This window comes from Misgurnus anguillicaudatus, chromosome 23, assembly GCF_027580225.2.
Source record: "Misgurnus anguillicaudatus chromosome 23, ASM2758022v2, whole genome shotgun sequence".
Classification (NCBI taxonomy): domain Eukaryota; kingdom Metazoa; phylum Chordata; class Actinopteri; order Cypriniformes; family Cobitidae; genus Misgurnus; species Misgurnus anguillicaudatus.
The window spans coordinates 18,789,940-18,802,886 of NC_073359.2; the positions used below are offsets into that span (position 1 = coordinate 18,789,940).

Genomic DNA, 12,947 nt, shown 5'->3' on the forward strand with positions numbered 1-12,947 from the left:
TAAGTTACCAACCGTGGGATGTATATAATTTTGTTTTAAAGTCTAGTGTCCATTGTGTGATGTGAGGTTTCTGTCACGTACAGTAGTGCCGCTCCCTTGAAATTAATAAACGAGTTAATGCCGCCATCTACCGGTGGTTAAAGAATAGGCTGCTTTCAACCTTCACCTACATGAAAAACACTTGTTTCCCATACTAGTTGTTCTAACGCGTTAGCAACTCAAGAAGTTTATCAAAACGGTTTCCAAGCATCAAAATGTCTGGTTGTTGCGTTTGGTTGCACTAATATACGTATATATCTGGCCACTTAATATTTGACCATATGCTAACGTCTTCTATCCACTTCATAGTACAAGGATCATGTAGTTGTGTTGAAAAAGTTGACAAAGTTAACTTTTTAAAATAACTTACTTTGTCTTGCTTCACTGCTGACTCTTGCCGTACTTCCGTTGCCAATATGCGCGCGCATACGTTACCACGTCATCATTGTGTACAAACAGTAAAAGGGTCTATTGCTATTTACTCACTAATGCAATGTAACAATGTTATGTAGAAGATAAACATTTTAAAAACGTTGGTAGTGCTAATTTTTACATGCAATGAAAGGGAACTAATGCTGTCAATCACTGATATTGTGCAACTTTTGCAATCTGTGTGTTTTAAACGATTTCGTAAGCTACGACATCCTTGCATGTCATCATGTAAATGATATCAGTTATAGTTTGATCTCACAAAATAATAAAAAGGCAAAACTCGAGAAAAAAAAAAGTTAAAATCAAATAGGTTTTATTTAGATGTGCAAGTCAGTACATTTGACAGTGCATTAGATTTTCCTAAAACACTAAGGCAAAATAATTTATACACGTGTATGTCTTTTGAGTATCTTTGAAATAGCAAACATCCAGACACTATACTTCACAATGTATTAAGCATGACTTCTGAACAGTCTATAGGTGAGCAACAAAATAAGCCTTTACTAAATAACACTTCCATTGACTACATCTAAAAAGATCATAGCCATCATCTCATTCTCCTCAGTGTTGCTTTAAAAATTTGGGTAGCTATGCATAATTGATTAACCTAGTAGCAAAGGAAACACCTAGTTAGCACTTGGTCCTCTATGGTTAGTTTGTGGTGGTGCAAAAAATAGACATTGAAAAATCAACATGTTTAATGGAAAATGGTTAGCTTGACAAACTGTGAACTAAAAAATTGGTATTTCACCCATTTAAGTGGAATAGTGCACTTAAAAAAAATAAGAGATCAATTTTGATTACTAGACATTAAGGCTTACAAAATAAAAAAATCTGCTAAAATGAGTAAAGGGGGTCCTTGAAGAACCTCCTAGCCATTGTTTTTAGCTACCCAGCTACACAACCTATCTGCAAAAACTGGACATTGTAATTCGATAATGTTGTCAAACGGTGTTCGGTTTTTAGAAATTAAAGAAGACAAGACAAGAAAAGAAAAACTGTTCCATATCCACATTGAGATTTTCACTAAACACATCTACATCAAGAATACAATCATGCAACTGCCCCACCTCCCCCCCAAAACCACCTTAAAATATCTGCTGGCAGCACAAATACAGTTAGGAATAAAACTAAAAGAAGATCACTTATATCTCAGAACATTTACACTCAAGCATAGGGTTGTTTAGAAATCGCAGGGGGTTTGCACGCACTATGCGCTATTCAGCCACGCTGCTTGTTTTCAGCAGTAGTCATCAGGATACCTGAAACAACATTTTAGTTCAGCTTTTGTTTTTTGTTATTAAAATGAAATATTACAGGAAGCTTAAACGACTGGTTTCGCCTAGACTCACTTTCCTCCTTTCTTAGTTGGAGTTTCTTTGCCGGACATTTTTGTCTTTGTGGTTCGTGGCGGAGTTGCTCTTCCTGAAAAACATGATTTCAAGCAAGTTTACTCTTTGATGTACAACGCAAATTTCCTGAGCATGAGAATCGCATATAGACGCTATTGTCTAGACATCAAAATGCAGCCTTGAAGTTTATAGGAAAAGCATTTCAACTTCTTGGCACACATATAAATGAATATGAAAGAAAGACTTACAGTGGGGCAGATCCTGAGTCATCATCTACAGGCATCAGGAAAAACACAAGGAAAGAAAAATAAGCATTAAATACAGCATTTTAAAGCATATAACATCTCTAAAATGTAGCTTAATGTATCATGATGTGCTTAAAACCTTAATTTGATGACATGACAAGTATCGTACACTAATTTGGGATAGCGTAAAAACCTTGTTTATATTTTTGATTTGCTTACAGCTCCTGCATGTTTGGTGTATAAAGAGCGACTGTACACTGCTACATGTATATATAACCTCATCATTACTACTAATAATGACCCATGCAGATGCAATAACCATGCAATCTGACGTTTTCTTAAAAGGATACGTTCAGTGGTTTTCAGCCCATATGTTTTTCTTTATCAATCGTTTACTTGAGTATCATTGTTTGTAATACAAACTCACCTACAGCAATAGTACATGCAGTTCCTTTGCTACATCTAAAAAAACGGTTGCCAATTCAATGTGGTTGCAAAGTTGCCAAGATGTTCCGGGTGGTTGTTTCCACAAAATAAAGTCTGGCTCTTGGGTACTATCTGTGTTTTCCTCAAAGCCTAGGGGATTTTTTGCCCATTTAATAATCCAAGAGGCTAATCGCTCAGAGAAATAGTGTTTCAAGCTATACAAGGACTCCTATGTAGCTTTAACGGTGCATTCACATGGGGATCAATGTCAACGCTTTATACAGGTGCTGCAGCTCCCCCTTGTGTTTTTAAGAGAGATGTGCAATCATTGCGGTGATCTGAAATCATCACGATGAGGTCAAACAATTGCGATGAGACGATTATTTAATCATTGTGACAGCCCTAGCGCCGCACTTCCATTGGAAATAGTTGAAAACAAACACCTGCATAAAAGCTTTGGTGTACACGCTACCTAGAGCAAACATAGGGATCAGCCAATCAGATGGCTAGCTTAGTGCAGAGGCTAGCCAATTACATTTATGCAAGACCGGAGAACAGGGGAGCATAAAAATGGAGTAAAGATCAATCATGGCAATCGCTAATGCAACCAAATCAGTGTCCATAAGTTGTCAATACAAAAGCCGCCTTTGTGTCGTGTGTGTGGTACACTGTGATTGGCAGTTGCCACTATGATCGCATCAGTGCCAAGCTCCCTCTGTCAAGCATTAACGCTGACACCACATGTGAATGTACCGTAGTGTTGAATGCTACCTTTTAATTTCTTTATATCAGCCAAGTAATGGTGATTTTTACCAAAACTGGTAATGCTAAACTGATATTTGAGGAGTTTTGAAGAAGCAATAAGCTTTAACATAAAAAAAAAAGAAATGTTTTAGTCTAGTACTACAGCTACTGGCAAGGTTGTGTTACAGTCAATTGTATGCAAATGTTTTAAGGGCGGGCTACAAAAACGTATTCTTTAAATGAAGAATTGAATGTGTAAATAACACCTTTGCCCAGTCGAAGGTTTCCATGCACACACTCAGAACAAGCTCATAGTGGTCAAAGAAAAGTGAAGTTATATAACGCGTCACCCTTTGTGTTATGGGCACGAACTCTCAGAAACAAATGAAACCCAGGATGAAGCCACTGGAGTAATGTAGTACTTCAGATTCCCATGCAGAGAGCGAAAATGACGCAGAGAGCATGCAAGAATAATACAACATGATCCTTTTAAAAGGTCACCTTAGTTGTTATGTTTAATACTTTGACATGTAAAACCCATTTTGAACCTCAACATGTCAGACTCCGCTAAACCCTTTCACTGGCCAAATGAGTTGGGATAGAAAGTTCAAATTTAATGTTAAACAAACGTGTTTATTTTTAAATCATCCGTCTCAAAGTGCCAGTGAAGAAGTTGTATTTTTCAGCCCATGTGGGAGTGCATTCCAACTCCCCAAACCACCTGTTTAAGCAAATCCACTTCAGTCTGACATGCAGTTTTTGGAGCACTTACCACAACGTAAAAGCAGCAGCGAACAGAGAAATAAACAATGTAAATCATAATAATAGACGCAACTGACAGCCAAACAATACAGCCAAATAAAACAGTACAAAATCAAACTAAAACAGGATCTTGCAAAATTAAGAACTGAAAATACAATTATATTCACTGAAACATTGTATGTTTGCAAAAACAGATGGACGCACCATCAATGATCTCATCAGGCTTTCTCCTCTTCTCATAGATGAAGATGATGGCGACTAGAACAATGACCTCGGCGACGATGCCGAGGAAAGGCCAAAGAGCGGCCAGGCGGCTGCGCACACGCAGCTGGATCTTATCCTCGGCTTTTCCCTGATCACTAAGGCCTTGGCACATGTAGGTGCCCATGTCTTTTTCCATGTCCAGATTGTGCACATGGAGCATGGTCTTGTTGGGGGTGTTCTTGATCTCATACTTCACATCAGTGCCATTGATTATGGGGATCTGTGTATTCATGAGGGTACGCAATTATTACAGCCCTTAAAAGAAGCTTGCATACAATAAGAGTTTTAGTCTTTACATGTGATACATTTTATAGAAGTTATAATGTTATGAAGTTATTATAACCCTTATAATACACCAAGTAAAATGTTTTGCAGAGGGTTCCCACAACCTTAAAATAATTCACATATCATTTGAAAGTCACTTTGTATAAGGTAAATGTGATCAAAAAAATCCTAGTTGACTTTATTAAAGCTTCAGAGGTTCTAGATTCATTTACAGATTTTCCAGCAAGCAAAAATTCCTTGATATTCCTAGATACTTTATAATTGTTGGAACCCTGTAATCATGCTTGTCATGCATTCACAACATAAGACAACATGACTTGTTCTTTAACATGCAAAAGTCAAATTAAGCCTCTACCTACCTCAGAATCATCATCTTCTTTATGTTTATACCAAAGCCAGTCTGTCGGAAGTGGGTACCCATGTGCCACACACACTAGAGCGACGTTGTCATTTTCATTTCCATACTCTGAGTGTTTATATGCCCCTACATGTGGTTGAGCTGACAGAAATAGTGTAACACACTTGAGCAAAGCAGAGTCAAATTAAGGGCCAAATACAAAATATTGCAAAGTTGAAGTTTGTCATTTCTTTCAATGTCTATAAGCAAATAAAAAATAAAAAAAGAGCTAACATCCTGGAAACGTGCAATTACTGTGGTGCTTTTAAGAGCATGGGGTGTCTTAATTCTGACAGTGTTATATTGTTATTATATTATGATCCAGTAAAATTATCAAGATGCAATAGATCCTTAACCCACAGATGGCGATAGCAGTATTAAATGGAAACATTTCCATGAGATCAGATGTGTGGCCTTTCCAAAGTCATGGCGTAGCAGTCTTTTAAAGAGGTTTTTACGTAGAGATGTAGTGTGTGGAAATTATACACTTCAGCTTTAAATGACTAAGGTACTTGTTCAGTGTCTAAGCCATTTACATTTTATTTCCATTCCAGAGATTACTGTATAAAGTTCTTACCTTTGACTTCAATTGTGGCATTAACCTGTGGCTCTGTTAAGAAGACACAGGCATATATGCCAGCAAAATGGTAATCAATCTTCTCAATTCTGTCATGGGAGGACATAAAAACAATAGTGAGAGGCACAAATTAAGCCACACCTACTTGTCAATCCTTTTGTTTCATGGGACAACAGGGAGCCTTTAATAAAACAGCAGCATATACCATTTAAAGGATGATTGGAAGAAAAACACAAAATAGATTTTTCGATATGCAGCTCAGACATTCCCATTGAGATTTTCTCCCGACCAAACAGTTCGGTCTCTTTTCTCTGCTCCAATGGAAAACAAGGTCAGCAAGCTAAGTGCCACAGGGTCTAAACATCGCTAAAGTTGACAATCACACATCAACCCTGTCTGCACTGTATTCAATGACTAAATCTTTCCTAGATTATTAAATAACTGACATGAATGGCCCAGATTCACAGAACATGCTTAGCTTAAGCCAGGACTATGCCTTAATTAAATATAGGTTATTTAAGTCACTTAATAAAAAAATACCTTAGAAATAAACATTACATGTGTGCATTTTAAGATAAAACAATGACATATTTTAAGTAATATGGTCAGTGCAAATTATGTTCAGTTAAGACAGCTCAAACATTCATTTCAGTCTATTAGTAGCCTAAAGCCTTGTCTGTGAGAACGTGCATATGTTGGTCACATGTATTTATTACACTGTAAGAAACATACGTGTATTGTGTGTAGGGTTCAGAAGTCTTTGAGTTAGTAGTATCAATGGGCTTGCCATTCTTTGCCCAATAATGGCCTTTGATGCTAGTAGAGGGGTTGGTAAGGTTGCAGCTGAGAGTGGCAGCGGTCTTGTTGGTCACTTCCACTGGTTCGGTAGTGATGGTTGCATCTGCACAGGCACAAAGTTGCAAAAGTTACCCCAAAACACTGACAACTGTAAGCTTTGTATATCTCAATGCATAAAAAAATCTAATGTTTAAATTCCCTTTCCAATCCTTGCTTGCAATTCATACAAACCATTACTGACACTAGGGCTGCACAATATATAATAATTGCCGGAAAATACCGCAGATGCACATATTGCAGTAACAAAGATAATTAGAAAGAATGTGAAACATGCATGATTGTTATTAAAATATATAATTTTGATTGTACAAACTTAAAGCATTATAGTATTGCATTTCATTTTTCCAATATTGTGCAGCCTTAAACTTCAATTAAAAATGAATTTACCAACCCATGGATGAAGTGCGACTCCTAAATAACACTGGTCTTAAAATAGATGACAAAACAATTCAGAACATTCCCGTTCAGATGTTCACTACAATGTGCACTTAAGAGCACATTGCACAAGATGACACTACCAACGGAGTGTAGGAATGTTTGGGCGCTAAACTACAGGGAAACTTTAAGGAGAGAGGTGTTTATAAAAGACCCAAGTCAGAAAAAGAAAAAACTCCATCCAACAAATGGTTCGGAGACCTTGATCTAACCAAATACAGTTGTAGCTCTAGTTTTAGGGCAAAACATTGGGTTTTCTCAAATGCATGCAAGAAAATGTGCTTTGAGTTTTAATTTTTGGAAAGTTACGGTTCTTAACGTAAGACTTGGGCACAAAAAGATTAAGCCCCATCTAAAGAGCTTTCTGAAGTTCCGGAACAATTGGAACATTCACTGAAGGAACAACATGTTAATGAGAAGTAATCTGAGCCTTTATCAGTAAGACATGCCAGTTAGGACATCTTAAACAATCTGATCAGCATTACCACTAAAGACAATGCCATTTCAGTAAAAAGACTTTACAAGTTTTAGTCCTATATGGTCAAAAAAGGCATCAGATAACAACGAAGTAAGAGACAGTGCTAGATTAGAGGCTTTTTAAAGATGCATGTTAGCAGCTGTTCTTGGTCTTCTTGGTTCAAGGAAAAGGTGGACAGAGGGTGAGGAAAGGGTGTCTGAATCTACAGGGCTGTCGTCTTCTACACTAGCGTCTCCACAATGTCACTCACGTTCAAACACTATAACGTTTGCTTGTGAGCGAATCCACTTGACTTTAGGTGGGGTCCTGAGGTCATTTCGGTCTGGGTCGTTGGATGCACGGCACTCGTAAACCCCCGTGTCGTTGAGCGCTAGGTCGGTGAGTAAAAGCGTGCTGGTGGCATGGTGGATATAGGTGGCGTTGATGCGTACGCGGTGCTCCCTTGCGCCATCAAACAGCTGTGAAACGATCTCATCTGGCTCTTCGCCCTCAATGAACCACCATTGAATTTCAGGGACGGGGTTGCCTATGACTTCGCAATGCAGCTCTGCACCGTCTTCGATCAGTTTCATCTGAGACATGGGCGATTTTATGAAGCCCGCTGGATAGCGGATTTGATGGAGGAATAGGATTTGGGTTTAGTGCGAACAGTTCATTGAGATATGAATAATGATTAGAAGCAAGCAGGCAACAGCAAAGAAACAGCAGAAGAGAAAAGAAAAAGATGTTAGAATGGAAGACATAAAATAGGCATACATAAGAAAAAAAAGGATTTTGGTATCATCATTTCACCACTTTATGATACCAAAATCCAAATGTCAGTGGCGTGCATTTAAAAACAATGAGTTAAAGCATGCATTCAAAATCAATTAAGCTTAGCAAATTAAGAAATGCAATGAATAACGAAAATATGAAATTCACATGAAATGAATAGATGAGGTGATGAACAGCATGTACTCCAAACAAAAAGAAAGTTTGTGCCGTGCTAGTCCCCTATGGAGATCGTGCAACGGGACTCTTCTGATCATCTTAGAACAATACACACCCTGGACAACACAAGAGTACATGCGTAACCGCTTGGAAAAACAACTCTCCACATCAATGAAAATAAACGTTTGAGATCAGCCACAGAGCCGTCGCTCTTCCTGTAGTACAGCACGTGTGTTTTCGGAGTAAGACGCTCCCATTTCGATTCAATTCTTTATCTTGCTGCCGAGGATGTGATGTTTATTCTGTTAGCAAGGGAGGGGTAAAAACAGTGGAGGTCCACATGATGTACCGGGACTCCACACATGCCTTACGCCTGAAATAACACGTGCCCTTTCAGACCATACAGGCTTTATCCATTTGACCACCATGAAAAGGTCACCTCCATAATGTTAAAAGACAAAATATACATCCACTCTAACTTAGTCTGTAAACTAAACTCTAACAGCAACTTAGATGATATATACATAAGTACTTAGGATTTATACTCCTGGCATACTGGATATACATTTAAAGCCTGAAATGGGTCACCAATATAGCGAGGTCAACTTCAGTACAGTGACGTGGTACAAAGTCTGCCAAGACTAGATAAACTTTTTGTATCTGCAGTAGTAGACAAGTCAATAAGTTGCCCCCCTCACATTTATATCACTGGCTTAAGGTCACCGTTTCATCAAAGTAGCTTCTCAGCTCATTTTTTATTAAACAAACTTAAATGCTAACAACCGTTAAATCCTGAGGAAGATGCTTTTGTGATTGTTAACCGTAAATTAATCTCACTTAAAGTGATAAGCAAACGTGTAAAAAGCCAGTTTGTCAACTGAAGCCATACTTGCTATGGCATTCAGGTGGCCTTTAGATGATTTAGCAGGGTAACAAAATCTATTTCTGACTGTTTTAGCTACTGACGCATGCATTGCAAAGCAGCATTAGCAGAGTAATTACTGGTTGATCCTAAACACTTGGCGTGGTTAACAAAAACATTGAGTTAAAGGGATAGTTCACCCAAAAATGAAATTTATGTCATCATTTACTCACCCTTAATTTGTTTCAAACCTGTATGCAATTTCTTTGTTCTGCTCAACACAAATGAAAGTATTTTGAAAATTGCAACCAAGCAGATCTGGGGCACCACCGACTTCCACAGTATAGTTTTTTCCTACTATGGAAGTCGATGGTGCACCAGATGTTGCTGGATCACAAAGATAACTCAAACACATTCATGTGTGTTGATCAGAACAAAGAAATGCATACGAATTGAGGATGAGAACAGATTTTTTTCATTTTTGGGTGAACCCTCCCTAGGAGAGGAGGACCCTCATCCAGTCACATACTATGGAGCCTGGTTTCATGCTGAGAAACAGTCTTTTTAGGCATTTTCCACAGCGCAAAAGGGCTGGTAACAGCATAGGAAGTACAAAACAAATATCCCTATTTACCTGAGGGTAAATACCTGTCTGGCCTCTCTAGCCCAATTTAATGAGCAAAGTCGTGCTGGAGGACTCAAGGGAAAATCTAATTTTAATTCAGATCCAAGACGACTATGGATCCCTGCATTGAGAAATCAAAGGACTTGCTAAGCAATCGTGCCATTGGGCAAAACCCGTTTCTCAAACACCAACCTGTTTCTACGATGGAGGGGCAATAGAGGAACTGCTAATTTCCGGTTGTTTTGAGGAAGTGTTGAGGCTTATATGATCAAACACTATTTCTATCTGTGTGCTTGAAGACTATTACGTTTGGATTTACTGATCTTAACACTCATTAGAGACTGAAGGCTAAAACGATGTAGCTAAACCATAAAAAAACACCATTTTTATTGGCTTACCGCCGTTACATTTTCATTTTGTGCGCAAACACGCATTAATTCAGCTCAGGGGCTAAAACAAATAATATTAAGCCCAATACAAAAGAGCTGTTTTAACAAAGCTTTTATTATTTAAAGAGCGATGGCAACCAACAAGTTTAGCAGGGATTTCTGTGTGTGGGCCATTTACGGTGATGGAACATTATAATGAGCTTAAGCTAAGCCTTTTATTGAACAAGGATAGACTAAAAGACTGAAAATTGCAGCCCAGTTACAGGCTGGTATTTATCACTATTATCAAATGATTGAACAAAACACTTAATGCTTTACTGCCCTCATCTTCCATTACATGATTACAGACGATGGTCAGCTGAGCAAGCAATGACCTAAATCTAAAAAAAAAAAGTGTTTTCATAACTAATGTTTCACTGGACTTAAAAACTAGTCTGCACCAGTTTTAATGGTTGCCTGCTGCTTACAGTGTCTAAAGCATCAGTCACGAGAGTAAATGACTTGCCAGCAAAGTGCAGACATATATTAACCGGTGTAGCTGGTCGTTGAGCCCCACTGAAACTAAACAATCATTAAATATCAACTAAGAAACCTTAGAGAAAGATTCCAAATTTAGGAAATGTGTTCGTGTACTTACAACACCTCTGAATAATGATTAAAAGCTTAAAAATGTAAAACTACGGAAAAAAAGAGGTTGTACTTTGCCTTTAATACGGCACGTTATGTGCTGTCGTTAACACATATTTTCATACGTCATTTACACAATCATAGTCCTGAATACATTTTATAAATCTTTGATAAAACTTAAAGGGAAAATATCATATATATTACTAGAAAACCGTAATTGAAGATAAATAAATTAAAAACCAAATCTAAACGCATATAGCTGTTGCGATAGCTCGACAAGCTCGAGCAGCGTCCCCGCGAGCTCGTTCGTTGACAGTTTTGTAACAGCTATTTACGCGTCTAAATATTTTAAAACGTTCGTTATTAACATTTCGCTTTATTTTGAGGTAAAAATAAAACGTGTACAAACTGCCTCCTCGTCGTTTGAGGCCTTGTCCATCTGAAAGGCCTGTGGAAAATGAGCTCGTGAGCTAAGTGATCAACAGAAAAACGAGACGCCTTACCTGTCGAAGCTTCAGCTCGGTAAAAACACGACAGCACGACCAAAATACCGGCGAACAGCCACGGGTTCCCCCTCCGTTTCATGGTTATGGGTTTAAAAATTTGTAACAGTGTAACTAACAGTTAGGTTTAAAGAGGTAGAGACAACCAGAAGCGAAGCCTTCGATGAAGCCCGTCGTCCTCTACTTGTTCTAAAGTGCACACGAGAACGCGCACGTACGCGGGCGGGACCTTTACGTCATCACGTCCGGTCTTCAGACGCAGCGCCGCTTCGTCTGCCTGCATGTTAATTATTTACTTTAGCTTTACAGTGTTAAAAGATCTATTGCCAATTTCATATTTTTATTTTTTCCCTACCCATTTGTTTTATATTTGTCCAACAGATTGTTGTAACATATTTTGAAACGCGATTGTTGCTTTATTTGGCGATTTTAATGTGAGTGTCAATAATAATAATATTAATAATAATAATAATAATAGTAATACTACTACTAATAATAATACTAATAATAAATTATTTAATACCCCGCACACCACTTTATATGGTTTGTATTAGGCACTGACTTTGCTACCTACGATCATCCTAAAGTAGCAAACAAACAAATGACCGTGCTAAAACTAGTAAAAAAATATTATCCATAAAGTTTTACTTGATCTCGACCATGAGGGTGAGTAAAGTCAATAAAAGGGTATTTTATTAAAATCTTTACTACAGATATCGGCCACGGATGTTTAGTATGATAAAACGATAGTTTAATATAATGAACTGCACAAATGCAGAGTTGTACGTTATATCTGAAGCATGCGTTTCTCAGTTTAAAGATGATCAAAATAATGATCTGCTTTAATGACAAAAGTTCTAATACTTGAGCAGGTGACAGATAATCGGTGAGTAGTTGTTTGTTTAAAGTTTGGCAAAAACCTGTCTATGCATACCTAGACTAACTAATAAATATCTAAGGGACATTACATAACTGGCTATGTTGGATAGTAGCACAAACTGTTTATACAGAAATTAAAGACATTTTTCAAAGATTTTTCTCAATGTTTTATATTCATCATCATCACAGCGGAGCTCATTGTTTGCCTGTTCCGTTTATTATGTAGCAATTGTTCACTGAAGGTCATGAATCTATGTGAAGATATTTAAAGTTACACAAAACTAAATAAGAAATGCACAAAAATGGTCTACATTAAACCTTTGGCTAGTTTCTTAAAATTGCCATGTTGAAAAAACAGACATTTTAATGGTTTCCATTAAAATACCATTAGGTCTTACCCTTAGCTTTTACTGTTAAAACCATTACGACATTTCTTTGTTTAGTGTGTTTTGGGCATTATTCCAATTGGATTTAATGGTCCCACTAATAGAACCCAGCATATACCACTAGAGACACACAGAGACCAATAAAATTCCCATTAAAACCATTAATTTCAATAGTGTGATGGTTTCTATTGTTTTCTTTTAGCGGTGTAGTCTCTGAACTTTCCCTCGCTATGTATTTTAAAATATTTAAAAAAACTATATGATTGACACATCATAACATTAACAACAAAAGCACAAAAACATTACTAGTCCATAACATGAGGCTTAATTTCTATTGCTTATCATACATAACATTTTGAAAATTCTTCCCCAGCCATTCTCTGTACTGAAAAAAATGATTTGTTGGTTCAACTTAAATTTTGAGTTGATTTGACTTACAAATATTAGTTGAC

At 37.4% G+C, this 12,947-nt stretch overlaps 1 protein-coding gene across 2 annotated transcripts; it reads right to left on the bottom strand.

The window, feature by feature from the left end:
* Positions 1-767: 767 nt before the first annotated feature.
* On the bottom strand, positions 768-11,453 carry bsg (basigin). 2 transcript variants are annotated; one of them, XM_073862210.1, is made up of 9 exons: positions 11,231-11,453; positions 7,545-7,895; positions 6,256-6,424; positions 5,524-5,612; positions 4,909-5,048; positions 4,205-4,484; positions 2,072-2,096; positions 1,824-1,896; positions 768-1,733 (listed from the first exon to the last, which is right to left on the bottom strand). In XM_073862210.1, the coding sequence occupies exons 1-8, from the start codon at positions 11,310-11,312 to the stop codon at positions 1,836-1,838; spliced, it is 1,197 nt and encodes a 398-aa protein (XP_073718311.1). In that variant the 5' UTR covers positions 11,313-11,453; the 3' UTR covers positions 768-1,733; positions 1,824-1,835. The 2 variants fall into 2 exon arrangements, with proteins under 2 accessions (XP_073718311.1, XP_055073215.2); XM_055217240.2 differs by lacking the exon at positions 7,545-7,895 and having other exon boundaries at positions 11,231-11,447.
* Positions 11,454-12,947: the final 1,494 nt, after the last annotated feature.

Bases quoted from the DNA above. Each gene is read 5' to 3' on its own strand.
- bsg (XM_073862210.1), bottom strand. From the start codon at position 11,312: ATGAAACGGAGGGGGAACCCGTGGCTGTTCGCCGGTATTTTGGTCGTG. The intron at 6,425-7,544 runs GTGAGTGACATT...GTGCCTGTGCAG, and splicing joins AAACGTTATAGTGTTTGAAC to ATGCAACCATCACTACCGAA. The intron at 5,613-6,255 runs GTATGTTTCTTA...CTCCCATGACAG, and splicing joins GAACCCTACACACAATACAC to AATTGAGAAGATTGATTACC.